Raw genomic sequence first — 27,998 nt, forward strand, 5'->3', positions numbered from 1 at the left:
GCTTCTCTCCTTTTTGGCAATTCCCTCTTTGATAAACAATCCACGGCTGTCCTTTGCCTACAGTAGCTCCCCTCTGAATACCTATTCTTATCCATTCACTTGTATTGTGCTGTATTCTTATTTAGACAAATTTGATGAATGATCTTCCCAAGGGCCAATAACAGTGCTAGCCAATCAGTTCATCTATCATAATTTGTGAAGGAGAGCCCCTTCCTCTCTTCATGTTCAAGTTCAAATTTTATGCAAAGGGAAAGAGAACATGTTCCAATTCCATGTGCTGGACTATAAATTCCAACAGATTCAATTTTTTTAATGGAGAGGAGAGACCGTTTATGCAAATAGTTTGCAATATGAATATTAAACGGAGAAACAAAAACTTGTTTCTTGTGGCTGCATTCTCTTTGCAGTTTCTCTTATGAATCGACTTAAAAGAAAAACCCTAGGAAACATACCCTCTTTATATGAGAAGCTTCTCTCAACTACGTGGTCTTTGTTAGGAGTTACAGCCTGCCCTTCGCAAGGCATTGGGCTGAGTAATAGTAATTTATCTTACACACTGATGCCAGGAAATTATAGGCCAGGTACCTGCCTTGGGTAAACTAGTGGGAAGCATGATCAAGGGTAGAATGGCAAGGCATAGGGAAGCATAAACCGTGCCCTGCAAGAATTAGCATTGCTTCTGCAAAGGGCTCTTGTGCCCTACTCATTTTCTGGAGTTCTGGGAGATGCACCCCCAAAATGTCTCTGTGTTTGACATTGTAAGTTTCTTTTTGGAACATAGAGGAAGATGTTTCTTTCTTCTTCTTTTTTTAATGATATTTATTAAGATTTCAAAAAGAAGAATTACATAAGTAAAGAAAAGGAGAAAAAACAAAAAGACAAAAGTAAAAATACAAAAAAAATACAAAATACAGAAAAAAAGAATTAAAAACACTTAAAAATACATTAGTCTTTCCATGCCTTACATTCATTTCCTTACTTCCCTGACCTCCTCATACCTCCCTTTTTTGTATTCCAATTCAGTTAGTTAATTCAGCAATTTCTTTCCCTCTTTATTTTCTCTTAGTCCTTTAACTTAATATACTATAACTTTGGATTTTCACCTGTTAACAGTCCATTTTTACATACGCCTTTATAGCATTGCTGCTTAAACCACTTAACTTCATTCTAACATCATTCTAACATTCATTAATTTTACAATATTTGTGTAGATAGTCTTTAAATTTCTTCCAGTCTTCTTCCACCGACTCTTCTCCCTGGTCTCGGATTCTGCCAGTCATTTCGGCCAATTCCATGTAGTCCATCACCTTCATCTGCCATTCTTCCAGAGTGGGTAGGTCTTGTGTCTTCCAATACTTTGCAATAAGTATTCTTGCTGCTGTTGTGGCATACATAAAGAAAGTTCTATCCTTCTTTAGCACCATTTGGCCGACCGTGCCCAGGAGAAAGACCTCTGGTTTCTTCAGAAAGGTATATTTAAATACCCTTTTCATTTCATTATAAATCATCTCCCAGAAAGCCTTAATCCTTGGGCATGTCCACCAAAGGTGAAAGAATGTACCTTCAGTTTCTTTACATTTCCAACATTTATTATCGGGCAAATGATAGATTTTTGCAAGCTTGACTGGTGTCATGTACCACCTGTATATCATTTTCATAATATTCTCTCTTAAGGCATTACATGCCGTAAACTTCATACCTGTGGCCCATAACTGTTCCCAGTCAGCCATCATTATGTTATGTCCAACATCTTGTGCCCATTTAATCATAGCTGATTTCACCGTTTCATCCTGTGTATTCCATTTCAACAGCAAGTTATACATCTTTGACAGATTCTTAGTTTTGGGTTCTAGCAGTTCTGTTTCTAATTTTGATTTTTCCACCTGGAAGCCAATTTTCTTGTCCAAATTATATGCCTCCATTATCTGATAATAATGAAGCCAGTCTCGCACTTTGTTTTTTAATTTCTCAAAACTCTGCAGTTTCAGTCTATCTCCATCTTGTTCCAAAATTTCCCAATATTTCGGCCATTTGACCTCCATATTGAGCTTTTTCAGAGCTTTCGCTTCCATCGGTGACAGCCACCTTGGGGTTTTGTTTTCCAATAGGTCCTTATATCTTATCCAAACATTGAAGAATGCTTTCCTGACAATATGGTTTTTAAATACTTTATGTGCTTTGACCTTATCATACCACAGATATGCATGCCATCCAAATACATTGTTAAAACCTTCTAAGTCCAAAATGTCTGTGTTTTCAAGAAGCAGCCATTCTTTCAACCAGCAAAAAGCTGCTGATTCATAATAAAGTTTAAGGTCTGGCAGGGCAAATCAACCTCTTTCCTTTGCATCTGTTAGTATTTTAAATTTTATTCTAGGCTTCTTGCCCTGCCAGAGAAATCTAGAAATATCTCTCTGCCACTTCTTGAAACAGTCCATTTTGTCCACAATTTGCAATGTTTGAAACAAAAACAACATTCTAGGCAATACATTCATTTTTATCGCAGCAATACGGCCCAGCAGTGAAAGCTTCAAATTTGACCAAATTTCTAAATCTTTTTTCACTTCAGCCCAGCATTTTTCATAATTGTCTTTAAATAAATTCCCATTTTTTGCTGTCATATTAATCCCCAGGTATTTCACTTTCTTAACCACTGTTAAACCTGTCTCATTCTGAAACCTCTCTCTCTCAATCGGTGTTAAGTTTTTCTCTAAAACCTTGGTTTTTAACTTATTCAGTTTAAATCCTGCAACCTGACCAAATTCTTGAATCAGTTCTAAAACCCTTTTGGTACTAGATTCTGGCTCCTGTAACGCCAATACTAAGTCATCTGCAAATGCTCTCAATTTGTACTGTTTGGCTCCGACTTGTATACCTTTAACCAACTGGTCCCTTCTAATCATATTCAGCAAAACCTCCAGGACCGATATAAAAAGCAATGGGGAGATTGGGCAACCTTGTCGTGTCCCTTTTTCTATCTTAAATTCTTCCGTCACCACATTATTTACAATTAATTTAGCCTTTTGTTCTGAATAAATTGCACTTATACCGTTTTCAAAGCCTTGGCCTACCCCCATCCCCTGTAGGTTCTTCTTCATAAATCTCCAGGAAATATTGTCAAAAGCTTTCTCCGCGTCCACAAATATCAAAACTGCCTTAGTATTTATGTTCACTTCTAATTTTTCTAAGATGTTGATTATGTTTCTCACATTATCCGACAAGTGTCTACCCGGGAGAAAGCCTGCTTGGTCTTTATGAATCTCTTCCATTAACACTTTTTTTAGTCTTTTAGCCAAAATGTCTGCAAAGATTTTATAATCCACATTAAGCAATGAGATGGGGCGGTAGTTCTTAAGTTGCATCTTTTCAGTCTCTGTTTTCGGTACAAGTGTAATATACGCTTCTTTCCACGACTCTGGTGCCCTTTTCCCACCCATTATTTCGTTACAGACTTCCTTCAAAGGTTGTACCAACCATTCTTTTAAGGATCTGTAATATTTAGAGGTCAGTCCATCCGGTCCTGGAGATTTACCTAGTTGCATATTCTGAATGGCACCTTCTATCTCCTGTTCTGTTATTTTATAATTCAACATTGATTTACTTTCCTGAGAGATTTTTTGTAATCCATTTGTTTTCAGAAATCGATCTAAATCAATTTCTTTCTGTGGTCCTTGTGTATATAATTGTTTAAAGTACCTCTGGAAACAATTTCTAATCTCAACTGGGTTCTGTATATTCCTTCCTTCCACTTCTAAATTTGTAACTGTATTTAATTTTTGTCTTTTTTTCATTTGCCAAGCCAACAATTTCCCACATTTATTAGCCAACTCAAATGTTTTTTGCCTCATTTGTTTGATTTTCCATTATATCTCCTGATTCATCATTTTCATATATTGTACTTGATGTAATTTTATTTCTCTCAAAATCTCTTGCGACTTAGGTTTTGCTCTCAATTTCTTTTCACTTTCTTTTATTTTCTCCAAAATTTTATCCTTCTTCTCATTTTGAGTTCTCTTCTTTAATGCATTCTGTTGTATCAAGAACCCTCTCATAACAGCTTTGCTAGCGTCCCAGATTACTCTTTTTTCCACATTGGTGTTCATATTTATCTCAAAATAGTCTCTCAAGGTTTTTTGGGCCTTTTTATACACTTCTTCATCTCTGAATGAGGTGTCATTCATCCTCCATCTGAAGGAACCAGTTGGTGTTAATTTCATCTCCATCTTCAAAGCATTATGGTCGGAGCAGGTTTTTGGGCAGATTTCCACTTTTCTTATTTTTGGTGCCATTCCTCTAGTTACCCATATTTGGTCAATTCTTGTCCATGTCAGTTTGGCTTCAGAGAAGAAGGTTCCCCCTCTGGCCAAGGGATTCTTTGTTCTCCAAGTATCAACTAAGTCCAAGTTGTCTGTCATCTCAAAAAAAGTTTTCGGTAATCTGCCGTCCTTAGTGACTACCTGTCTTTGTGCCTTATCCATGTGTGTAGATACCACTCCATTCATGTCTCCCATCAAAATCACATTATAATCCAAATAGTCCATCAAGGTCTCATGCAACTTTTTAAAAAATTCAGATTTCCCCTCATTTGGTGCATAAACTCCTACTATCAAAAATTTCTCTCCTTGTGTTTGAATTTCAATTGCCACAAATCTTCCTTGGTCATCTTTGAAGATAAATTTCGGTAGTAGTCTCTCCTTTGCATAGATCACTACCCCTCTTTTTTTAACCTTGTCCGAAGAAATAAACTCCTGACCCAGTCTTTTATTAATCAATACTTTCCTGTGTAGCCTTGTTACATGTGTTTCCTGTAGACAAATCAAGTCCAATTGTTCCTTTTTTAATAAATGAAACACAGATTTCCTTTTCTGAGGGGAGTTCAGACCATTACAATTCCAGCTTAATAGTTGCAGAGCCATGATGTAGTTACTTTGCTTCTCCTCCAACTGCACCCAGTGCCTGTTCCTGATCTGTCGGTGGTATCACCTTCTCCAGGCGGTCTTTTAGTTCAGGAGGTAATCTTGGTATGTCTAAAGTTTCACTTACTAGTGCTCTTAACTCTTCTGCAGCTTCCTTCTGCAGGTCTTCTCCGTGGTCTCTCCAAAATCTATCTTTGTCGTCCTCTGATCTTATTTTTATCTTCTTCCCTTTGTAACTAAAGGATAGGCCTTGGGGGAATTCCCACCTAAAAATGATTCCGTTGCTTCTCAACAGGGCGACCAAATCTCTATAGTTGGACCTAAGGTCCAGAAGATATTTCGGAATGTCCTTAAATATCTCTACTTTTGACTGATGAATTTCCAAAGTCTTCTGGAAATGCAGACTCAAGATTTTGTCTCTCTCCTCTTTTGTTTGGAGGGTGATCAAACAGTCTCTCACCCTGTTCTTCCTCCCTCCTCTTCCAAGCCTAAAAGCACTCACTATCTTGAAACCTTCCTTCTCCAAATCTAGGTCCCAAAAGTCTGCAAATTCCTGCATAAGAAAATCAGTCAGATTGTCTTTCTCAAGTTCAGGTACGGCCCTGATCCTCAAATTCGTTTGTTTCTCCTTCAACTCAATCATAGACAATATTGACCTGTGGTCTTCATAGAGGAAGATGTTTCATTGCTCAGTGACACGTGCTCATTCTCCCTCTGCAAAATGGCATCATCCTAGATCTCTCTGGCTAGATCTCACCTATGTGTGAAAATCTAAGTGATGAGGAATAGGGTTGGGTTTTTTCATGGCTGGTCACTATGAACACCGCATTTCTAAAAACATTATTTGCTCGGTTTGGTTGTATGTCCAAAGATGTGTCTTTGGGACCAGAAGATGGGTGGGTGATTTAATAGACTGATACACCCCCTTTTTAAAGCTTCCCTAACCCCACTTGATGGCTTGAAGGGAGATGCCCTTAAAAAATCCTGCACTTCCCTAGCAAACATTGTACCAGAGAGGACCACTGTAAATCCTAGTTTAAGTAATTCAACAATATTTTGTTTTATTGTGATTTCATGTTCATGTGGAATGTAGAGTGTAGAATACTAGTCAAGAGAACTCAATAGAAGAAAGAGTGTTGATTATTCAAATGGACATGTTTGCATTTGCATGTCTATTTTGATACCATTATTTGGCATTTATTTGGCTGAGGGGTGGGTCTTTGGTCCATTGTGTTCTGTCTCAGTGCTTATTTCTCTGAACTTCTAACGGAATGCAGTTTTATTTGAACCCTAAACCAAATGTGCACTGGCCTTAACATTCATAGATGGCATTGGTATTGTGTGCTGAAAACCTGCCTTTTGCTGCTGCTACTGAAATAAGGCTATCATGTATTTTCTTAAGTCCCCTATTTATCTAACATACAGTGGTACCTCGGGTTACAGACGCTTCAGGTTACAGACTCTGCTAACCCAGAAATAGTACCTCAGGTTAAGAACTTTGCTTCAGGATGAGAACAGAAATCGCGCGGTAGCGGCGCGGTGGCAGCGGGAGGCCCCATTAGCTAAAGTACCTCAGGTTAAGAACAGTGTCAGGTTAAGAACAGACCTCCAGAACGAATCAAGTTCTTAACCCGAGGTACCACTGTATTGTCACAAGCTGCTAGGTAGGACTTTTGGAACTGCCTAACAAGCCGCTAAAATCCAGAAATGCAAGCATACCCTCAGTGTCTGTTGAGCAATAGGGACAGCCAGATGGGAGTGCAGGATCTGTTGAGTCTGCTGCCAGTAGTTAAAAATAAGCTGATAAATCATGGAAATTCTAATACTCATTTAAAAAGCCAAAGCAATTCCACATATGATACTATCCGTTTCCACTCTACATAAAGTGTCTGGGAGAGGAGAGAAGGTTGGATTTTTGTGTGTCCACATTAGAAAGTTGATCTAACAACAAAACACATTGGAACTTGTCCATTTTTAAAGGGCTGTGTGCCCATTCTCACAGGAGATGGTAACATAAACCCTGAATTTTACATTCTGTTTGCTAATTACTGGTGGTGAGGTCAACTCTAGCATTACATCTATCTTCCTCAACAGCTGCGATTCCACTTTAGATGCCCATCTGTCTCCTTGGAGACTCTGCAATGCAAGTCAATGGCCATAGCTCCACCTACATTGGTCACTGGCCACCCCTACTTCTGCCTCTGATCCTTCCCATCACTGTCATGTGCTCACCAGAACGTTGCCAAGGAGCAGGTGGGAAAGTGTTCCCCATCCCTGATTTAGACATCATTGCCGTATAAAAATAATATCCCCCTGGAATCATCTGTACGCAGATTAAAAAGCAAAGACACACACCTGACTTTTTTGTTTTAGTTTGAAAAGCAATATTCAAAAATATATAAACCATGTTCTCCCTGGCACCTACATAAAGAGATTACCATTTAAAATGTTATTTTGCCACTGAAAAGCACTGAATATAATGAAATGTAGCCTGCAGTGAAACAAAACAAAAGACCCTCTTCAAAACTGTGGTGGTGTTTATTGATTGTGTGACCACCACACTATATTTCATATACACAAGAGCATAAATATATAGGCATTATACATATGTATATAAAATCTGATTCAAAACACCACAAACAGAAATAAAGGGTGGATTGAGGTGATTGGGAACTTGACAGTTCCTCTACTGACATTTTTTTTTACTACTGCAAATGATATCTTTTGCTCAGAGTCTCACGTTTGGAAGTCACGTTGCTATAGAAATAGCGTGTACGGATCTTCCTTAGCTCAGTCCCACGAGGCCTGCGATACAGAATTGTTAAATCTTTTGCAGCCCTATGTTATGGCTTACAAATATTCATGGGGTAACTTCCAAGGTCTTTTGTCTTCAAGATGCTTTTTCCAAACCTGCCTTTGGGGCCTCGATGATTAGAAAAACGCTGTCCACATTAGTATTAAGAGCTTTGTTTTGGGACCCTGTAGCAGATGAACTGCACAGTAATATTCTCTGTATAGTTTTACATTTCAAAGGGGCTTGAGAATAAATGTTTTTCATTGTTTTAATCAAACGGCTCCTGGAGGCTGTGTTATGTGCTGTATAAAAAGGAGAACTGAACCCTTAGTAAGGGTTGGTATTTTTCATACATAAATAACGCTGTTGAGCATTTGCAAGTACAGTGGTGCCTCGCAAGACGAAAAGAATCCGTTCCGCGAGTCTTGCGAAGCAAGCCCATTAGCGGTTTAGCGCTACAGTATTAGCGGGCTTAGCGGATCAGCTGATAAGCGGCTTAGCGGATCAGCTGATAAGCGGCTTAGCGATCAGCTGTTAAGCGGCTTAACGATCAGCTGATAAGCGGCTTAACGATCAGCTGATAAGCGGCTTAGCGATCAGCTGTTAAGCGGCTTAGCCGATCAGCTGATAAGCGGTTTAGCAGCTTGGGGAAAAGGGGGGGGGAGGAAAAAAACCCCGCAGGAACTCGCAAGACATTTTCGTCTTGCGAAGCAAGCACATAGGAAATTCGTTTTGCGAAGCACCTCCAAAACGGAAAACCCTTTCGTCTAGCGGGTTTTTCGTCTTGCGAGGCATTCGTCTTGCGGGGCACCACTGTAGTCATCTAATAATGCACAGGTGGAATGTCATTTTAATTTTACATTTTAAACCTTGCCCAGGATGTAATGGTAGCTGTTAGTTATCTGTATTTTTAACTATTGATCTGTCATAATTCTCACCAGAGGGTCTATTTATCAAGCACGTTCTCCACGACAATCACAACCCAAGTAGTCACTTGGCACAAAATGGAAGAACTTATCCCCAGGATTTTTTTCCTACCCAGTGCTAAGTAATCTGAGTTTTGCTGCTTCTGTTTATGGAGAGGACGACGACCAAGATGATCAAGGGGGACAGGAAGCCAAGCCTTAGGAGGAACGGTTGAGAGAACTGGATAGGTTTAGCCTGAAAAACAGGAAACTGGGAGGAAGATAAGATGGCCATCTACAAATATCTAAAGCAGAGCTTTCCAAACTTTTCATGTTGGTGACACACTTTTTAGACAGCAAACTGAAGGTCAAACTAACCCCTTTCCAGCTCTGGGAGGAGCGCAGGGAGTGTTTGCGTGACACACCTACACACTGCAGCTGACACACTAACGTCGCAGCACACAGTTAGGAAAGCTCTGATCTAAAGAGCTACCACATGGAAGATACAGTGGTACCTCGGGTTAAGTACTTAATTCGTTCCGGAGGTCCGTTCTTAACCTGAAACTGTTCTTAACCTGAAGCATCACTTTAGCTAATGGGGCCTCCTGCTGCTGCCGCACTGCTGGAGCACGATTTCTGTTCTCATCCTGAAGCAAAGTTCTTAACCCAAGGTAATATTTCTGGGTTAGCGGAGTCTGTAACCTGAAGCATATGTAACCTGGGGTACTACTGTAGATCGAGCTTGTTCTCTCCTGCTCCAGAGGATAGAACCTGAAGCAATGGATTGAAGTTACAAGAAAGGAGATTCCAGCGTAACATTAGGAAGATCTTTCTGACAGTAAGGGCTGTTCAGTAAGGGCTGAGAGCCAGTGTGGTGTAGTGGTTAAGAGCGGTAGTCTCGTAATCTGGGGAACCGGGTTCGCTTCCCCGCTCCTCCACATGCAGCTGCTGGGTGACCTTGGGCCAGTCACACTTCTTTGAAGTCTCTCAGCCCCACTCACCTCACAGAGTGTTTGCTGTGGGGGAGGAAGGGAAAGGAGAATGTTAGCCGCTTTGAGACTCCTTAAAGGGAGTGGAAGGTGGGATATCAAATCCAAACTCCTCTTCTTCTTCTTCAACAACAGTAGAACAGACTCCCATGAGAGGTTGTGAGCTCTCCTTCCTTGGAGGTTTTTAAGCAGAGGTTGGATAGTCATCTGTCATGCATGATCTAGTTGAGATTTCTGCATTTGCAGGGGTTGGACTTGATAACGTTTGAAGTCCCTCTCAATTCTACAACCCTCCCAACTCTATGATTCTATTTCAATTCCCAGTAGTAAATTTCCACCGTTGGCTGGAGGGAGTTAAAAAAGCTGGAAGGCTTTTGATTTTTCTCCTGTTTGGGAGCTACTTGTAGTGTTCAAGTCTCCTTACTTTGCAGCTGGTTCTCTTACTTCCCCTTCCCTTCGAGGGGGGGGGGGGCAGTCGTATCTTGCTTCTGCAATTAAACCTCTTCCTGCTCTTATTGAGAAAGCTCTATGGACTCAGCAAGTAATGAGATTGTCTGGTGAGCCCTGTTCACACCGCTGATGTAATTTCCCCCAGAAAGGGTATCCATCTTTGTCATTTGCAGCAGAAACAGCAGCAGAGTCTTCTGACACCTTAATAGAATTAACACATCTATTATGGCCTAAGCTTTGGTGGGCCACAATCTGCTTTATCAGGTGGTTTGCCTCTTTTCTACCCTACTTGAGAAAGGGGGTGGTGGCATTTCACACTTACTGTAACCTGATCATCTGGACTATCCCACCTGCTTAAGGGATGGATCCTAAAAGGTGATGCGTTAGATAAATAGTCCTGGAGGGTTCCAGCTCTGTTGCAGATTTGTTGTTGTACAAGAAGCAACTTTCCATAACTAAAGAAGAAGGGGAGACCACTGTGAATATTTGCGTTGTCAATCCACGTTGCTTAGCGTTCCAGTAGACTAGCGATAGGCACCACCCGCCTGTTTGAAGAGGACTGATAGATAGAAATTCACTAGTAATACTAGGTTTTCCTTTCAAATATAGATTAATTGCAAAAGACAGACAGCAAGCTTGTGATTTTTCTAAATGAGCAGATAAATATGTTTTGTCTAAAAATAGGGTACTTGTTCTGTCTTAATGTTGAAGAAATAATTTGAAATGAGACTTTTAGATTGCAGCTGTAATGTCATTGCTTGTTATCACAGATGACACAGTATGCCAGGTTTTTGGCTGGTTCTGAGGAATTCATTGATTCTTTGGTAGTAATTGACTGGAACATTCAGTTATATTTTAGAGCAGTGGCATCAGGATAGATTAATGTGAACAAGTAGGTTCACATTTCTGTCACTACCAGCCGTTTTTGCCTTCAGGAATAATCTTATAATCCTGTGACTAGGCAGCAGTACGCTAAATTTGGAGCCTGTACTGTTGATGTGAGCATCTGCAGATGCATGTGATACAATGCTTGCAGCAGATGTAGTACTTCTGGTTTGCTTGGAACCTCCAGCTGGAAATTTATTGGGCATAACCGTCAACATTGCATAATGTTGCATAATGCAGAAATGTGTAACTTTGAACCTTTGTTCCTATGGCTTTCCTTTGTTCTGTGATTTATCAGAATAGTGAGAGAGAATTTTAGTTTCACAAGATCACCTCATCAGGGGTAGGCAACCTAAGGCCCATGGGCCACAAGTGGCCCATGGGGGTCATTTAACTGGCCCACGAGACGCCCCCAAACCGAGCCCCCACGCAATGTGCTGAACTGGCGTGGCACAGCGCAGGGACTCACTTCCGCGGCGCTGGAAATTGCAGGCGCATGAGCAATCCAGCCCACGGAAGAATCTCCACTGGAGTGAACTGGCCCAGGTGAGGCAAAGCTTTCCAACCCCTGCCCTACATACCTAAATTATATCTATGTTTTATGGGAGATGGCACCCTGCACATACCATCCCAAGAAACATCTATAGTGTAGCAGCACCTACACTTTGGAACTCCCACTCCTTGCATCGCAAACAAACGCCTTCACCATTGGCTTTTGGGCACATGCTAAAGACATTCCTCTTTCAATAAGGCTTCTAAATTCTTTATCCCAGTTGATATCTTCCCTGGACCTAAATTGATTTATGTATGGGTTGTTGTGTTGAACTGTTCTTATATTTATAGTTATTGTTTTTTGAAAAGGTTGGGCATGTGATTCAGTCAATCAAGGTGCATTATGTAGCATTATGCAGACATAAGCTTCTGCGTAAGCATTTTCTGTTGTGGGAAACAAGGTACTGGACTAGAAAGGCCCTGATCCACCAGTCTCTTCTTGCATTCTTACAGTGAGATACAGGAAAAATATGGACTCATTCAACTATAAAATAGGATAGCGGTCCTGTCCGTAAAAACAGAAGGATAAAAATGTACAAAGTGGAATAATATTGGGTGGTCATAAGCATAAATCAAAAGATAAATATTGATTCAACTGATATGTGAATACTAACCATAATAACCTCTAAGTGGCCATGGAAAGGAGCAAAACATCACCTGCAGAGCAGAAGACTCAAGGAAGAGGACATCTAAAAGCACACAAATAAGATCGCACCCGTGTGTGTATGTGTGTGTGTGTTGAAACTACATTTATATAAGCACCTGTGTGTGCTGCTGGTGGAGGGGAGAACTCATTGTGTTGCTCTGAGGGAAATGGGTTACCAGACTCGGCAAAAAGCCTCCCGTGCTCTTCAAATACAGTTACAGGTCACAAGAGGCTGATGCCCTTCGTCCTGTATTGCTCTTTAAAAGAGTAGGAGTTTGATTGAAACAATTTCCACTGAGCTGAAAAGTTAATCGGATGCAGTCCATTACTCATCTTGTCAGCGGCTTCCACTATAGCGGATTGTATTACAAGATGATAATCTGTCTGTTACTTGAGTTCACAGACACCATTACAAATGTTTCTCCCTTGCCCGCCCAATCGCTGTTTGTGTGACTTAACGTTCTTCGTGTGTGTGTAATTTCACCTGGCTTCCAAGCTTCATGAAATAACCCCCCCCCCCCCCCGGAAATAAGGCCTGTGCTGGCGATGGTGTGTTTTTGGTGCATTCTGAAAACCTTTCTACCCATCCATTCTCTCGCTGATGAGTGCTGTTGGTCAAGTGCATTGCTGGTTACAGTCAATATGCCAAATCCTTAGATTGTGTTTTTATACTGCTTGGATGGACCAATGGCCTGAACTCGGTTTAAGGCAGCTTCTGGTGGTCCTTCCATGGGAGGTGTAGTGGTTCTAGGGGTTGCTTGTGCGTAAGCAAACACCTGGCTGGGTTGCCTGAGTAAACCTTTTCTGTCCGGACAGCCACTCACCCGTGGCTGTCTCAATCGCTGGCAGAATCCGTCAGTGGGCGTTTCTTAAACTTCTTCCAGCAAAGAAGCTCTTTGACGCCTAGTCTCCTCCTACTCTCTCTGCGCAAAAGCCTTCTGCGCAAGGAGGGCGTAGGCAGCGGAGGACCCCTACTCTCCCCGCGGGTCCCCGGCAAGGAGTCATGGGACCGCCTCGCCGCTTCCCCCATCTGCCCCCCTTCTCCACTGGTGCTACGCTGATTCTCTTCCCCAGAAGATGGGCTGCCTCTCCCAATCCCGGGACGCTCTCTGGAATCCCTCTGCATCTTGCTCTCTCCCTCCGGCACTGATGGCAGTTCCCTGACAGGAGGCATGAAGAGTACAGTATCCCTAGTTGTAAATTTAGGGCATTTCTGACTTATCTCTCTCGTCCTCTTTTTCTCCCAGGATGGCCTGTCAGACATTTTGTGCACATTTTGGACGGCAGTGACTCAGACTCTTGCCTCCCAGTTTCAGAAGGCAACCGACTGTAAGTATTGAGTCTGGCCTGTGTGATTCTTTTGTTTTCTACATTTATCCTGAAAATATGTTAATTCTGTATAATTTGCCACTGCTGCCGCCCCCGCTACCCAGCCAAATAGTGCTCAATAAAATACCAGTGTGGGTTGGTAGGAATCAACCCTCTCCCCCCCCCCCCCAAATAAAAATATGTAACTGTACTCCTGCAATTCCTTCATAGCAACATATCAAGTCCTTCGGTCCAGCATGGGGGAGGAATGCCGGTCTTCAGAGCTTCTGACAACCTCCCGTGCACTAGCAAAAGCAGGAAGTGGCTTTTTCACTAGCATGCAGGGAAGATGTCCCCTACTCTGTTGAAGTAGCAGAGTATGTAGCTTTCACAAACTGAGTTCAAAATTTATTTATTTATTTTAAAAAATTTCCAGTAGCACCTTAGAGACCAACTACAGTGGTACCTCGGGTTACATACGCTTCAGGTTACAGACTCTGCTAACCCAGAAATAGTACCTCAGGTTAATAACTTTGCTTCAGGATGAGAACAGAAATCATGCTCCAGCGGCACGGCGGCAGCAGGAGGCCCCATTAGCTAAAGTGGTGCTTCAGGTTAAGAACAGTTTGAGGTTAAGAACGGACCTCCGGAACAAATTACCGTATTTTTCGCTCTATAAGACGCACCAGACCACAAGACGCACCTAGTTTTTGGAGGCGGAAAACAAGAAAAAAATTATTCTGAATCTCAGAAGCCAGAACAGCAAGAGGGATCGCTGCGCAGTGAAAGCAGCAATCCCTCTTGCTGTTCTGGCTTCTGGGATAGCTGCGCAGCCTGCATTCGCTCCATAAGACGCACACACATTTCCCCTTACTTTTTAGGAGGGAAAAAGTGAGTCTTATAGAGCAAAAAATACGATAAGTAATTAATAATTAAGAAGTGTGCATGCACACAAAAGCTTATACCAAGAACAAACTTAGTTGGTCTCTAAGGTGCTACTGGACAATTTTTTTAATATATTTCGACTGCGTCAGACCAACACGGCTACCTACCTGATTTTAAAAAACAAATACCTGTGGAAATGTAATAGGGAGGAGGTGGTTCTGTGGTGTTTTAGCTGTAAGCCACCTTGAGCTTCGGGGGAAAGGTGGGATATAAATTAATATAGTGATAATAATAACAACAACAGTAATACTAGTAGGCTGCCTTTTTTGCTTTCTTGCTTGGAAATCTGCACAAAATAATTCAGGTAGGGAAGAGTTGCATTGCTGATCTACTAGGTGCCCATGATATCCATGCAGCATTCATGATGGCACTAGGTGGAAAGAGAAAACATCTTTTTTCAACATTAAAATGCCACAGTTTCAGTGCTCAGGAAATCACGTTTCCTACAACAGAAGCGCTACCTTGAGGAAATTGGGTTTTGCACAGTCCTGAGTACCAGCTATGCTACTTTGAAGAAATGCGCAGGACACACTGCAATAACTGAATAATGGCAATTTTACCCCCCCCCCCTCCTTTTTATACTAAAACATTTGTCTGGCCCCTGTGTGGTATGTGCAATTTTTATAAAAATTATCTTGGAAAATTAGTGATAAGTATTTGTCATTGAATATGTATCAGTATTTCTGAACACCCATTTAGAGATCATTGTTCACATGTCAAGAATCAAAGAACATTAGAAAAGCGTGAGAGCTGATGTGGTGTAACTAGGGGGATACGGGTTCAAAACACTACTTGGACATGTGCGACTTTCCCCCCAGTTATTTCACCATTACTTTCTGCCACAGAGGTTGCCAGCCTTTTACCCATGGGTGCCATGGTGCCATGAAGGCTTTCATTGGCTTTTCCCCAGATTCTGAGCTTTCATTAAAATAAAGAAGTCTCTAGAAAGAAAGTTATGAGGCAAAATGTTCAGGTACCTTGAAATGAGAGTGAGTGTCATATGGCCGCCATGTGTATTTTTCATGGTACTGAAGAACACTGTTGTTACTAGACAGCAGCACTCTCAGTCTATGCAGTATTGTGTGAGCGCCACAATCGGGACATTCCTGTGGTAAGCACAAGGTTGTCATGGGTAGTTGTCTCAACCATGGGTGGTTGCTATGACACGTTCCACATGGCAGCCATTTTGTGACTGGCACCCCCTGCACTCTCCCAAAATTTGAAACATGGCCCAAAAACGGTTGCCAACCCCTGACCTACTGTGTAGGCTGCCCTGAAATCCTTCGGAGAAGAACAGGACAAAAAGGCAACCTGGAAAGGTTTTTTTGTTTTGTATTGTATTTCTACACATTAGTCAAAGAATATCAAAGACTGTGTATCTTTCCTTCAGGTGAAACAGATACTGAAGCCGCACAACAATAGTTTTGTGAATTTACTAGCATTTTCCCTTCGTGGTTATGGATAAATCTTAACTTTGTGCAAGTGCACAGCATCTCTGTAACCATCTTTGAAGTTTCTAGCCCCTCTTTTAAAAACGGTGAAAGTTGCCTATTCCTCTATTTGTACGCAGTTGTTTTGTATAGTTGCTAAGTAACCAAGTGATCTAATTTAATTTGAGTGACTGCCTAATACTGTCAAATATACTTGGCCATTACTAAATAAAAAATACGCTGTCAGGCTGGAAAGAAATTGGAATCGCAGAGGACTCTTCATAGCTGCCGGGTCCTGGACTCAGGCGGCATCAGTTCCCTCCTCAGGGTCAAACTACATGTCATGAGGGAGATGTGTGAATTTTTCGATATCAGTATCAGCCACAGGGCCTCCAGTCTAAATTGGGGCCATGAGTGTGGGTGTTAACCTCCCCCCCACCAAAAAAACACCCCACCACAGTTCTCACGAATTACTCCCCACTCCAGAAATCCAGCCTATAAAGTGTTCCTGCCAGCACAAATAGCAAATTCAGGGAGGGGGAGATTTTTATGATTGGGACAGTGAACTCGTATCTTTCTGTGGTTCCAATTATTATTCCTTCTCCCCCCACCCCCCAATGTGGCTGTAAAATCATAAGACAAGGCTGCTGGATGAGACGGATGACCCATTTGGTCCAGCATCCTGTTCTCACAATGGCTAAACTGTTGCTTATGGGAAAAGAGCAAGCAGGATTCGAATCCAGGGCCACTCCTCTGCTTTCCAGCAACAGATATTCAGAAGTATTACTGCCTCCAGCAGTAGAGGGAGAGCATAGCCATTTGTCTAATCCTCCTTTAAAGGGTTGTAAGGTGAATTATAAAGAAACGTAAAAACTGTCCATCCTTACTTGGCCCACAAATGTTTCAGGCCTAAGCTGTGTCTGTACATCCTATGTCTTTTGCAATAATATTTTGTTTCCTTCTTACTCTCTCACTCTTTGAGTATTTTAACTTGTTTATTATACATGTATCCAGTGAAGCTTCTGGACTCTTTTTAGTAATTTTAAGAGCATTTAGTCACCAACAAACACAATAGGCATGCATACAGACAAGCCCACTTTCAGACACTCCTAACTTTAGCGTGCGCTTGGCAAAATCCAACTCTAAAAGGTATGAAATCTAAACCTTGGAAATAAATCTGTAGGGTTTAGCAAAATAAGTAGCTCTATTCAAAATCAGAAAAATATAACAAATTGTAAATCAGCCTCTCTTGTGAAGAGAGGTACATGTCTATATATTCTGATTAATGATATTTTAAATAATATGTGGAAATTCTGCTGGTGACTGAGAAGGGACACAGTGTTTAATTTGCAGGGGGGGAAACCTATCTAGAAACCCTTCCATCTGATTTCAGAGACTTTACCTCTTAGCTGTATCTGTTGGGTCTCTATAGTTACTCAGTAGTGGGAGGGACATTTGCTCAGGGACACTTTAATCTTTTCTTGTGTTTCAGAGTTGAGTCATTATATTGAAAATAGATCCTTAGTCAAATTATGCCCTGAGAGAAGGTAGTGATACTGGCCTAGTTACCACAAAATGCTAAACAATGGTTTATTCAACTATAGTTTATTGAACCATGACTTAGTAGTATGTGGGAACTCTGTCCATTGACTTCACTATGTTTTGTTTACTGGCAACAAACTCTGATGTGAAGTCATGGCACGTTGTTGGCTTTCAGATTTTGTTTTGTTTAACATGTGTGTCAAGCACTCTTCCTTAACCAAAGTTTTTTGGTTACCACCCCTTCCCCAGGACACTCACCAAATTGAAGCCATTTTTAAATCATCTGTGAGATGATTCATTGTTAACACATGGTTTGTTAAACAAACTACGGCTTAGCATTATATGCAAACCATCCAATAGTTAGAAGACAAGAAGTTTTATTTTCCTTTGCTAATGTTAATGAAAATTATTTCTCATTGAGAGATTGGTAACTATTGTATAAAGAAGCAGATTTAACACTAAAGAAGGATGGAACATTGTATTAGGACTGCAAAAAAACTCTGAATAGTGTTTTGTAAGGCAATCCTGTAAGGTTGTGAGGGACACCCAATTTCCTCTTGAAAATAATTCTGGGATGAAATTTCACCCATACAGGCCTTGTAATAAGGATTGCATTTATTTAAATATTATGTGTCTGTATTATGTTGAATTTAAATGACAAGAATTGTTGGTATTACAGAAACTGATATGGTGTTCCAAGTAATATTTATGGGTTTGTTTGTTTTTTTTGTGTTGTAGCTTCCATGTTTTTGAAACAAGCTTTTGAAGGCGAATACCCTAAATTACTGAGGCTCTATAATGATTTCTGGAAGCGTATTCAACAATATAGCAAAAATATTCAAAGAAATTTCATTACAAATGGCACTGCTGAGCACTTTGCAGAACTTCAACAGATAGAAGATGATACACAGGACATTTTCATGCAAAAGAAACAGGATTATGAGTATGTATATAGTGTATATATAATTAGAAAATAGAAAATTCTAGACTCTGAAGCTTTGTATTCCCCACAACATAGAGCATTTTGTTTTAACATTTTAATTAACAACAGTGTGCTATTTCATTCTAACAGTTTGGGCGTTATTTTTTTACAGTGTACATGATTTTTAATCACAGCTAGAATCAACCACAGTTAATGATTTGTAGCAAACGAGTAAATGCTCAACACCACAGTGCACTGAGGAAACAAACCATGAGCATGGCTTAGCATTATGTCAGAACTGGGGATTGTTTCACTTCCAATGAAGCTCAGTCTATAGCCAAAGTTTGTTGTTGGCTCGCTGATCGTGGCTTGTTGGAGCAAAACAAACCACGATACGTGGCTCGGACATAACGCTAAGCTAGGGGTTTTGTTTGTTTCCGTTTGTGTGGTAGCAAGTAGGAGCACAACAGCCCTGCTCAGTACATTCATGGTAAACCATTAGCTGAGATATATTGTGATGTGCAAACTAGGCCACTGAATCTGCTCATGATGGCATGTACTGTACAGTGCTGATTGGCTTGGACAGAAGTAGGCAAACATTAAACGGGTTTCTGATCTCCCACCTGTCTAGTTTGTGAGATATCTTGTATGCGAGGCTCTGAATCAGTGGGCTGTCTCTGACACACTCTATTCCTGGAGTTCTCAAACTGTGTCATACTAAAGCTCCCCAAAGCAACATCTCTTTGGGACTGAATGTGTCCACTAGCCTGACTGTGTCAAACGTCGATCTCATTCCAGAGGGGGGACCATTTGACCATTGTAGATATTGGAGTAGAGTTGGGCAACCTGTAGCCTTTCAGATGTTGCTGAACATCAACTCCCATGATCCCTGATCATTGATCATACTGACTGAGACTAATGGGAGTTTCAGAACACCCGGAGGGCTGCAGGTTCTCTGCATTACTGTCCCCAGAGAATTAAAAAAACTTTATTAAAATTCTGATAGAGATTGCAATGCTATATTGTTTTCTGTCTCATGGCCCTTGCAAGACACCCGCTGGAGTGTCTTGGGAAATCTCTAAAATTCCTGACAACAGTTTGCGGTTAAACAGTGATTCCTGAAAGTACAGGTTGAGGAGTCCTTATGGGTGGGTCAGTAATAAAAGACAGGGGGTAATGTATTCAGTGGGTTTTTGCTTCTGGGTTAGAAGCTGGTATGAGTTCCTCAGTATCATTTGGGGTCAGGGACTCAAATTTGCCTCTTATACTAAAAGCAGAACAATATAATGTGTATGGAATATGTAACTACAGCAAACTTTATTTTAAGTTAGGAAATGTTCCGTTTTTAACATTGAATGTCTCAAAGAAAGACCTTGATTTAGAAAAATTGCTTGCTAATTGAACATTTCATGCATTTCGAAGGAGAAGATTAATTCCTAGAGCTACACACAACTCTGCCAATTAACGCTTTAGTAAGTGTAGCTGCTCCTAAAGTCGGGATACTTGCTTTATAGGCTTTTGCATACTTTCCCACTAGAAATTATTCTAAAGGATCTGCATGCCTTCAGAATAATTTGAGTAAGAGCTGAGAAAATAGGGATGGTGTTTCTTTAAGGTAGACTTTAGTCCAACCCCAAATTGGTTGCTTTTTGTTGTTGTTGGTTTGTTTGAAAAAAGGAAATATATTTTATCTTAACCCGTTTTCCCCACTACTCAGTCCAGAAATAGCCCTGAAAGACTCTTTGCAACCTTATGAAGCTGCCTACTTGTCAAAGTCATTATCACGGCTTTTTGACCCCATCAACCTCGTCTTTCCCCCTGGAGGTCGCAACCCCCCTTCAGCTGATGAGCTTGACAGCATCATCAAAACCATTGCAAGGTAAAGTGTTCATAATAAATTTTGGGACGTAACATGCAGCGTGATTTTCCTCTCTCCCTAAATTATAGTTTAGGAAATGGAAGCTCATTACTGCTAAATGATTGATTCCTCATTAATTATCCAAGCAATTAGCAGTGAAATTAAATCAGAGCTTATCTCATGCATTTTTATTGTGCAAACTGGAGAGACCCAGGTAGTTCTGTTGGACCTTCTTTCTGTGTTCTGTGTTTGCACATGTTAGATTCTACTTCCTGGAGATGCTGTTCTGGACATTTCTGCTGCTGTTCTGAATTTGAAGGTAGTTTAAAAAGAAAAGGTGTCTAAGCCCTAGCTGGCCTGGGAGTGGACATAAACGTTCCAGCCACATTGTTAAGAGGCCAGCCCTACATTGTATGTTTCACCATGTCTTACTGTGCGATTGTAATTGCGAGGTAATGGTTGAGGGAGAGGTCTGGAGAAAAACGTCTTTGGAAGAATTAAAACTTTTCATAATAGGAACATTATCCCTCCCTTGAGGATATGCCATATTGTTCCAAGGGAGATGAAAGTATAGACATAATCATGATCTAAGAAGTGTCTAGAATATCCTTACTCAATCTGATGCCCTCCAGATGTTTTGGACTGCGAGACTCATCAGCCCCAGACAGCATGTCCAGTGGTCAAGGATAATGGGAATTGTAGTTCAATAACACCTGGATAGGGCACTAGGTTGGGAAAGGCTGGTCTAGAGTGACACTGAGTTTTGAACTTATGGCATTAAATTTAAAAAGCCACGTGGGTGGGAAGACCAAGAAGCAGAACAGAAAAATTATTTGACCCCTGCGTCTCTATATCATAACCTCTCTTTGGTCACATGGGTGGCTGTGCTGCAATTTTGAACATGAAGTGCTGGTCAAACTGTTTTGAAAGCATGAAGCTGTTCTTTAAAAAAAAAATTCCTTTTGTAGATTGAGTTTAGACCTGATGAAGAAGGATATCCATATTTGCTCTTGCGACCTATAGAATGCCAACATTGGTGATATTGCATTATGATCTGTGGAGAGTGTTGTATAAAAGATACCTTAGGGCGAGTTCTCCTGCACACAAGAAACAAATCTGTGATCAAATTTTACTGCCCATTCACCGAGTTTGGAGAGATCCTTTCAGAACTCTTCACAATTCATTTTGTGTCTTAACCATGCTGAATGTTTTGGTATCATCAGCAAATCTGGCTGCCTCACTGCTCACCCCCTAACTCTAGATCATTTATGAACAAGTTTTAAAGCACAGTTTATTTGTGAACAAGTAAAGAAGCACAAAAGAAAGTCACTATGTGAATGGTGCATTCAGAATTAGATGAATTAAATTCATTATCCTAACATAGTGTGTGTAGATGTTATTCCCCCTTGTTTGGTGTCTAAAATAGCAAGAAAACAATTGAAGAATCGTGATTAAACAGTCATTTTTTTGCCTTTTGTTTCTAGTGAGCTGAATGTGGCTGCTGTAGATCCAAATCTCACCTTGGCGGTATCAAAAAATGTGGCAAAGACCATACAGCTCTTTAGCGTGAAGTCTGAACAGCTTGTAAGTAATTCTCAGTTGTGAAATCGTTTTAGGTTTAAAAATGTGTTTCTTTCTGTCATCAGTGCTCCTCAAAAACAGCAGTGCAGTTTGAACAGCTGAAACGTTTAAATACTTCCAGTTATGCATTTTCAAATTTTGTGGATCAGAATTACTCGGGGCGCAATCTTATTCCCAGGATTGAGTGGTGGACTTCCTTCTCTACTTACAGAAAGGGAGGTTTGCGGACAGAGAAGGTCTCCTCTCACAAGCTTCTCTGTTGCAGGCATGGAAAACTCTCCCCCCCCCCCCCCGAAGTGGTGGATCATGAAAGATTTTGCTAGAAAGGGTGGTGTGGCGTTAAGTAAACTTGCAATGCCCCTCACCAATCCTACAGATGTAGTGATAATGGAGGCTGTGACTCAGAACATAGAGACCTGCAACTGCATTTTGTAGGAGAGCCGGGGAAGCCGTGCTGCTCCCGATGTTGTTGGACTCCAACTTCCATCACCCCCAGTCGGCATGGTCGGGGATGATGGGACTTGTAATCCAAATAGTATTATGAGCCTGGTTAGCTCAGCTGGTTAGAACATGGTGCTGGAAACACCAAGGTTTCAGGTTCGACTCCCATATGGGACAGTTGCATATCCCTGCATTGCAGGGGGTTGGACTAAATCAGGGGTCGGCTTCCTAAGGCCCATGGGCCACAAGCAGCCCATGGGGGTCATTTAACTGGCCTCCGAGCCACCCCCAAACCGAGCCGCCCGCTTGGCAATTCCCTGCGCGCTGTACTAAACCAGCGCAGCACGGGGACTCGCTTCTGCGGTGCTGGAAATCATGTCTGTGCAGGCGCTGGAAATTGTGGGCACGCACAGTCCAGCCAACAGAGGGATCCCTGCTGGAGTGAACCGGCCCAAGCAAGGTAAACCTTGCCGATCCCTGGACTAGATGATCCACAGGGTCCCTTCCAACTCTACAATTTGATGATTCTATGATTTGGAGGATGCCATGTTGGCGAAAAGTGTTTTAAACCTGAAAAATCAGAATAGTACAAAACTAGTTCCCTGCAAATAAATAAACGGCCTTCAGCTTCTGTAATACAAAATATTTCTAAGGACAAGCCAAGACGATTTTGTCAGTGAATTGTAAAAGCAGGCATGGCAGCCATAAATGCTAAGAAGGCCTCAGGGCCCGTGGAGTTTTGTATTGCATGTGTCATTCAGTCTTCAGAGCCATGTTGAGGGTGATTCAGAAAGAAGCGTGCTTTCAAAAGAGGCAAGTGGTTTCAGAATAAAAACAAATTGTAAAAAAACACTGACAGGAATGTGGGGCTGCTGCTGCTGCTTTTGTTTCACATCAGTTGTTCTGAAGGCCCTGTTCTTCAGGGCTAGCTTTGATGAAGTATGAAGCCTTCAAAGCTGTTGTGACTCTAAGCTACCAAACCCCCATCACTGAAAGATAACTTTGAGAGATTTGGGGTGGGAAATCCTGATAACTTTGGTAGGGAAAACACCATACACTTTAAACTCATCTTCAGACTAGGAACACTAACACATCTATCCCAGGGGTCAGCAAACTTTTACAACAGGGGACCGGTCCACTGTCCGTCAGACCTTGTGGGGGGCCCGGACTATATATATTTTTTGTGGGGGGTGGGGGTGAACGAATTCCTATGCCCCACAAATATACCAGAGATGCATTTTAAATAAAAGGACGCATTCTACTCATGTAAAAACACGCTGATTCCCGGACTGTCCGTGGGCCGGATTTAGAAGGCAATTGGGCCGGATCCGGCCCCGGGGCCTTAGTTTGCCTACCCATGATCTATCCCGTGTTCCTACAATGTTCCAATGTGCCACTGGGAGGGAATTAACGCCTATAACAATCAGTGCTAGTGTAACATGACTCCCCCATCCATCAATTCTCTCCCAATATGCACCCTGCACCCCTTCCGCATCTGCTCTAGACGGTTGGACAAAAACCTGGAATATACAGTCGGACCTTGGTTGTCGAATGGAATCCGTTCGACTTCCGAAAACGTTCGACAACCAAGGCATGGCTTCCAATTGGCTGCAGGAGCTTCCTGCACTCAGTCGGAAGCTGCATCGGGCGTTCAGCTTCCAAACAACGTTCGCAAACTGGAACACTCACTTTGCAGTGTTCAGGAGCCAAAACGTTCAAGTCGCAAGGCGTTGGGGATCCAAGGTACGACTGTATGGTGGGGGGACGGTGCAGAGAGGGAGAGAAGATTCTGTTGTGTGCGGAGAAATCCTTGAGCTGATGGGACGTTTCTTAGTGCTGCATTGAATGCAACCTTCCGTTTTGCTTTGTGTTAGTGATATTTTTGCAGGATGTGACAGTAACAGCCTTCAAAATTCAGGAAACTGGGCTTGTACAGGGGACACATATGTAGAAGTGCCTCTGGTTGCGTGAAAAAAATGCTTGTGCATGTCCCCATCCTTCCTGGTTGTACTAGGACCTCTTGTATACGGTCTCTTAACTATTTCAATATGATAACCTATAGAAAAAGGCAACATGGATTTTTTGTCCCTGTAGGGTTAGAATGGTAGAAATTCATAGCAGCTCATTCTCAAAAATGGAGGGATGCATTTTCTTAACCTTTCCCTCTCCTCAACCCATTTTATTGGTGCTGTGATCTCAGTGGAGGCTTAAGGAAATAATGTGGCTTAAGGAAATAATAGTGGCTGTAAAAGCTGTAAGAGTTTGCGTTCAACAGGTAGATGTGCTTCATTATGTAGCCTCCAGTAGGTTTCTTCTTACAGGTCTGTAGAAAACCGTGTTGCCTTTTGCCAAGGGTGTGGAAAGCAAGGAAATTCTTATTTAAAGCACAGTCAGTGAGAACACAAATAATGCGAAGAAAATGTCTAGGAAGCGAGGTGCTAATATGTCACCATCATCAATCAAGTTGGTGTGCCTAATCTGATTTTCAAAATTAGCCTGAGCTAATTGCTTCAAAGTCAAGTTGTAGCCTGGAGGAAATTATGTTTGTTGTAAATTACCATATATTATTTTTTGCCTTCCAGCCTGCTTTGATAACACACACACACACACACACACACACACACATATACTTTGTCACAAATGAAATCTGTGATAGATTTACACGAGAATTTATAGGTAACACCAATCCATCCAGGCTTCTCTTCCCCATGAGCAGTCAGCAAAGTGCCTCAGAGATGCTTATAAGCAAGGCATGGTGTTGACAACCTTCAAAATTTCCCAACAGCTAGTAGTCAGTTGTACAGTCCTTGTACATGTAAGCTCTGTTTGGCAATCACAGCAACTGATAGACCCATCTTCCATAAATATAGCCAATTCTTTGCAAAACAAAAAACAAAACCCTCCCACCATTCTTGATTGTGTATATTGAAATAAACTACCATTTTGAAACACATTCTTTTTTTAAAAAAAATTATCAGAGTTCAATTTCTAGCATTTCCAAGTAGGTCTTGGAAATCCTGTGTAGCTGCTGCCTGTCAGTGTTGACAGAACAAGACTAGATGGGCCAATGGCCTGACTCAGCATATGGCAGCTTTCTGTGTTCCTAAACAATGTGCCTCTTTGTGTTATCAGAATGCACACAAAAGTGCCATTTTTTTGTCTGGGCTATTCATTAGTTGTGTGTACAGAGTGTGCCGGCAACGTAGTAACGAGCATGCAATTTTTCAAATTAAAATATTAATGCTTGCTCTACTTGTTATTTGTGCATCCTAATATATTATTTTCTTTGAGCACAGTCGCTCATTGATCTTCTTTTAATTAAGCCTGTTGCTTACATTCTGAGTGTGCACACTTAATTAAGAACCCAGCCTTTTTTGTCACTGCTTTTACTTAGGATTAATTTCTGACAAACGTATACTATCAACACCATGCGGTCTGCTTGTTGAGCTGTACTGTAATTCAGTACGGGGGGGGGGGGGGGGATTGGCAGGTGAAGACGCCTCTGCACCCCCTAGCCATGGGTTGAAAGCGACTGGGAAATTCTGTATGTGTAGGTCGTGGTTGCCATGACAGAAGGGAGACGATAAAAAGTGTTACCACCCAACTATTAGATGCCTCCTGATTTGTAAATTGGCGGCTGTCAGGTAGCTTTATTGGGAGGTGCTGCCAATAGAAACATGGCTGATGGTGTCCTTTCCAAAACCCCTACTGATTTGGCTCATTTCCTACTTACCGTATTTTTTGCACCATAACACTCACTTTTTTCCTCCTAGAAAGTAAGGGGAAATGTCTGTGCGTGTTATGGAGCGAATGCCTGCGGGTGGCGGGGGGGATCTGCTGCAGTCGTGTGCAGAGGATCTATGGTTCCACTTCCTTCCCTCCTCCGTGGTTACAAAGCATGGATCCACATGGATCCTCAGGATTTTTGCATTGGGCTACTCCAAACTCACTGTCAGATCACATGTCTGTGGCCACAGCATGAACCACAAAAATCATAAACCCACTATTTCGTTTAGAATATTTTTCTTCTTCTTTTCCTCCTCTAAAAACTACATGCGTGTTATGGTCTGGTGCGTGTTATAGAGCGAAAAATACGGTACATCATGGAGTCTCTGAGTTGGGCTCTGGCTCCACCCTGATGACAAAGCAGGGGAAAAAACAATTCAGGAAATGGGTGGCTCCCAATCAGTTTTCTTGCTCTTGGCTCTCACTTTCTTTCTCTTTCGGCCTTTAAATTTGTTTTTCCTCTTCTCATTTCTGGCCTTATTCTCCTCCTTCTGTCATATTCCTCTGTTTCCCCCTTCATCTGAAGCCTCGCCCTTGGAGTGGCAGCCTTCAATCGCCCTTCCTTCCTACCTTCCCACCTACCTATCTACCTTTCTTCTAAAACTAAAACAAACCCCCCCCCCATTCTTCTTTGTTGCCCGACGGTCTGCCTTCAGTGGAAGGTATTGCATTTGGTCTACCTGTGGCCTCCCCCTGCTCACGCCCTGCCAGAGACTACAATCTCACATACGTTTCCGAGCACAATTCAAAGTGTTGGTGTTGACCTTTAAAGCCCTAAACGGCCTCAGATCAGTATACCTGAAGGAGCGTCTCCACCCCCATCGTTCTGCCCGGACGCTGAGGTCCAGCGTTGAGGGCCTTCTGGCGGTTCCCTCATTACAAGAAGCAAAGCTACAGGGAACCAGGCAGAGGGCCTTCTCGGTAGTGGTGCCCACCCTGTGGAACGCCCTCCCATCAGGTGTCAAAGAGATAAACAACTACCTAACATTTAGAAGACATCTGGGAAGTTTTTAATGTGTGACATTTTAATGTATTTTTCATCTTTGGAAGCCGCCCAGAGTGGCTGGGGAAACCCAGCCAGATGGGTGGGATACAAATAATAAATTATTATTATTATTATTATTATTATTATTATTATTAACCAATACTTGGGTCCTTACAACCCAGACAGAGCTTGTAGGCCACACCCAAATGGCCTCGCCAAAACGTGTCCCTCTTTGTCCACTGTGTCCTTCCCCGGTACATGGATGTTCACCCTCCATCCACCACCACATCTAGCTGCTCATGAATTTGATGGTGTCTTTGGGTCGGTAGGCTCTGGTAGCTGACAAGGCCAAACAGAAGGCAAGATGGCAGGATGGCTGCTGGACTTTGCCCCAAGATGGTCTCATGTTGCCAATGAACGTGCCATCTTGCCATCTGTGTGGGCTCACACTGCTTCTGGATTTTCGAGACCATCCACCACGTGGGTCAAGGATCTCCTGAGCGCACCCCACAGCAGGGCCCAAATCAGGCCCGCAAAGCACTTCTTAAACTTCCCAGAGCAGCTTGTAGCAGATGCCACCCAGATTGCGCTGGGCTCCTTGGCAGTGGGAGTGGCTCCGTGGCAAAATCTCCCTCCTGATGGAAAGCATTAATCAGGAAAATGGTTGCATAATATGGCAAAAATGGCAAGCAAGCTTGCAGTGTCAGAATGGACAAAGTAAGTAATCCAATTTCTCTTTGTCAATGAAGGATTGTTCCCCAAATGACTACCCTTAAAAAAAAAAAAGAAATCATTTCTCCTTCATTTTGAGTTATGTCTGCAGTTTGCTTGCAGTATGTGAGTGGTATTATAAGTACTGTATGTTCTTTTACTTTGATGCTATTTCTGTTAAGCTTCCCATGTGGGTGGATTGAAACACACTAACATGCGCACCTGCTGCACATAGATAAAAAATGTGTTGTGCTGGGAACACGAAAATTCAGATGTCTAGAAATGAGGAACGCTTTCCTTATAAGAAACCGTTCCCAATTTTCCCTAAGGATACAAAAATAAACAAAAATAA

The 27,998-nt window shown here is 41.9% G+C and overlaps 1 protein-coding gene across 4 annotated transcripts in view; it reads left to right on the plus strand.

Moving 5' to 3' along the window:
- Positions 1-27,998, plus strand: part of COG5 (component of oligomeric golgi complex 5) — a 161,447-nt gene that overhangs the window by 102,665 nt on the left and 30,784 nt on the right. For all 4 annotated transcript variants that reach the window (XM_081023568.1, XM_081023569.1, XM_081023570.1 and 1 more), the window contains exons 11-14: positions 13,385-13,466; positions 18,101-18,305; positions 20,002-20,163; positions 21,627-21,726. In XM_081023568.1, the coding sequence (XP_080879694.1) occupies positions 13,385-13,466; positions 18,101-18,305; positions 20,002-20,163; positions 21,627-21,726 (549 nt within the window). The remainder of the gene's footprint in view (positions 1-13,384; positions 13,467-18,100; positions 18,306-20,001; positions 20,164-21,626; positions 21,727-27,998) is intronic.

This window comes from Podarcis pityusensis (genome assembly GCF_964106645.2).
Source record: "Podarcis pityusensis genome assembly, chromosome: 10".
NCBI classification, from domain to species: Eukaryota; Metazoa; Chordata; class Lepidosauria; order Squamata; family Lacertidae; genus Podarcis; species Podarcis pityusensis.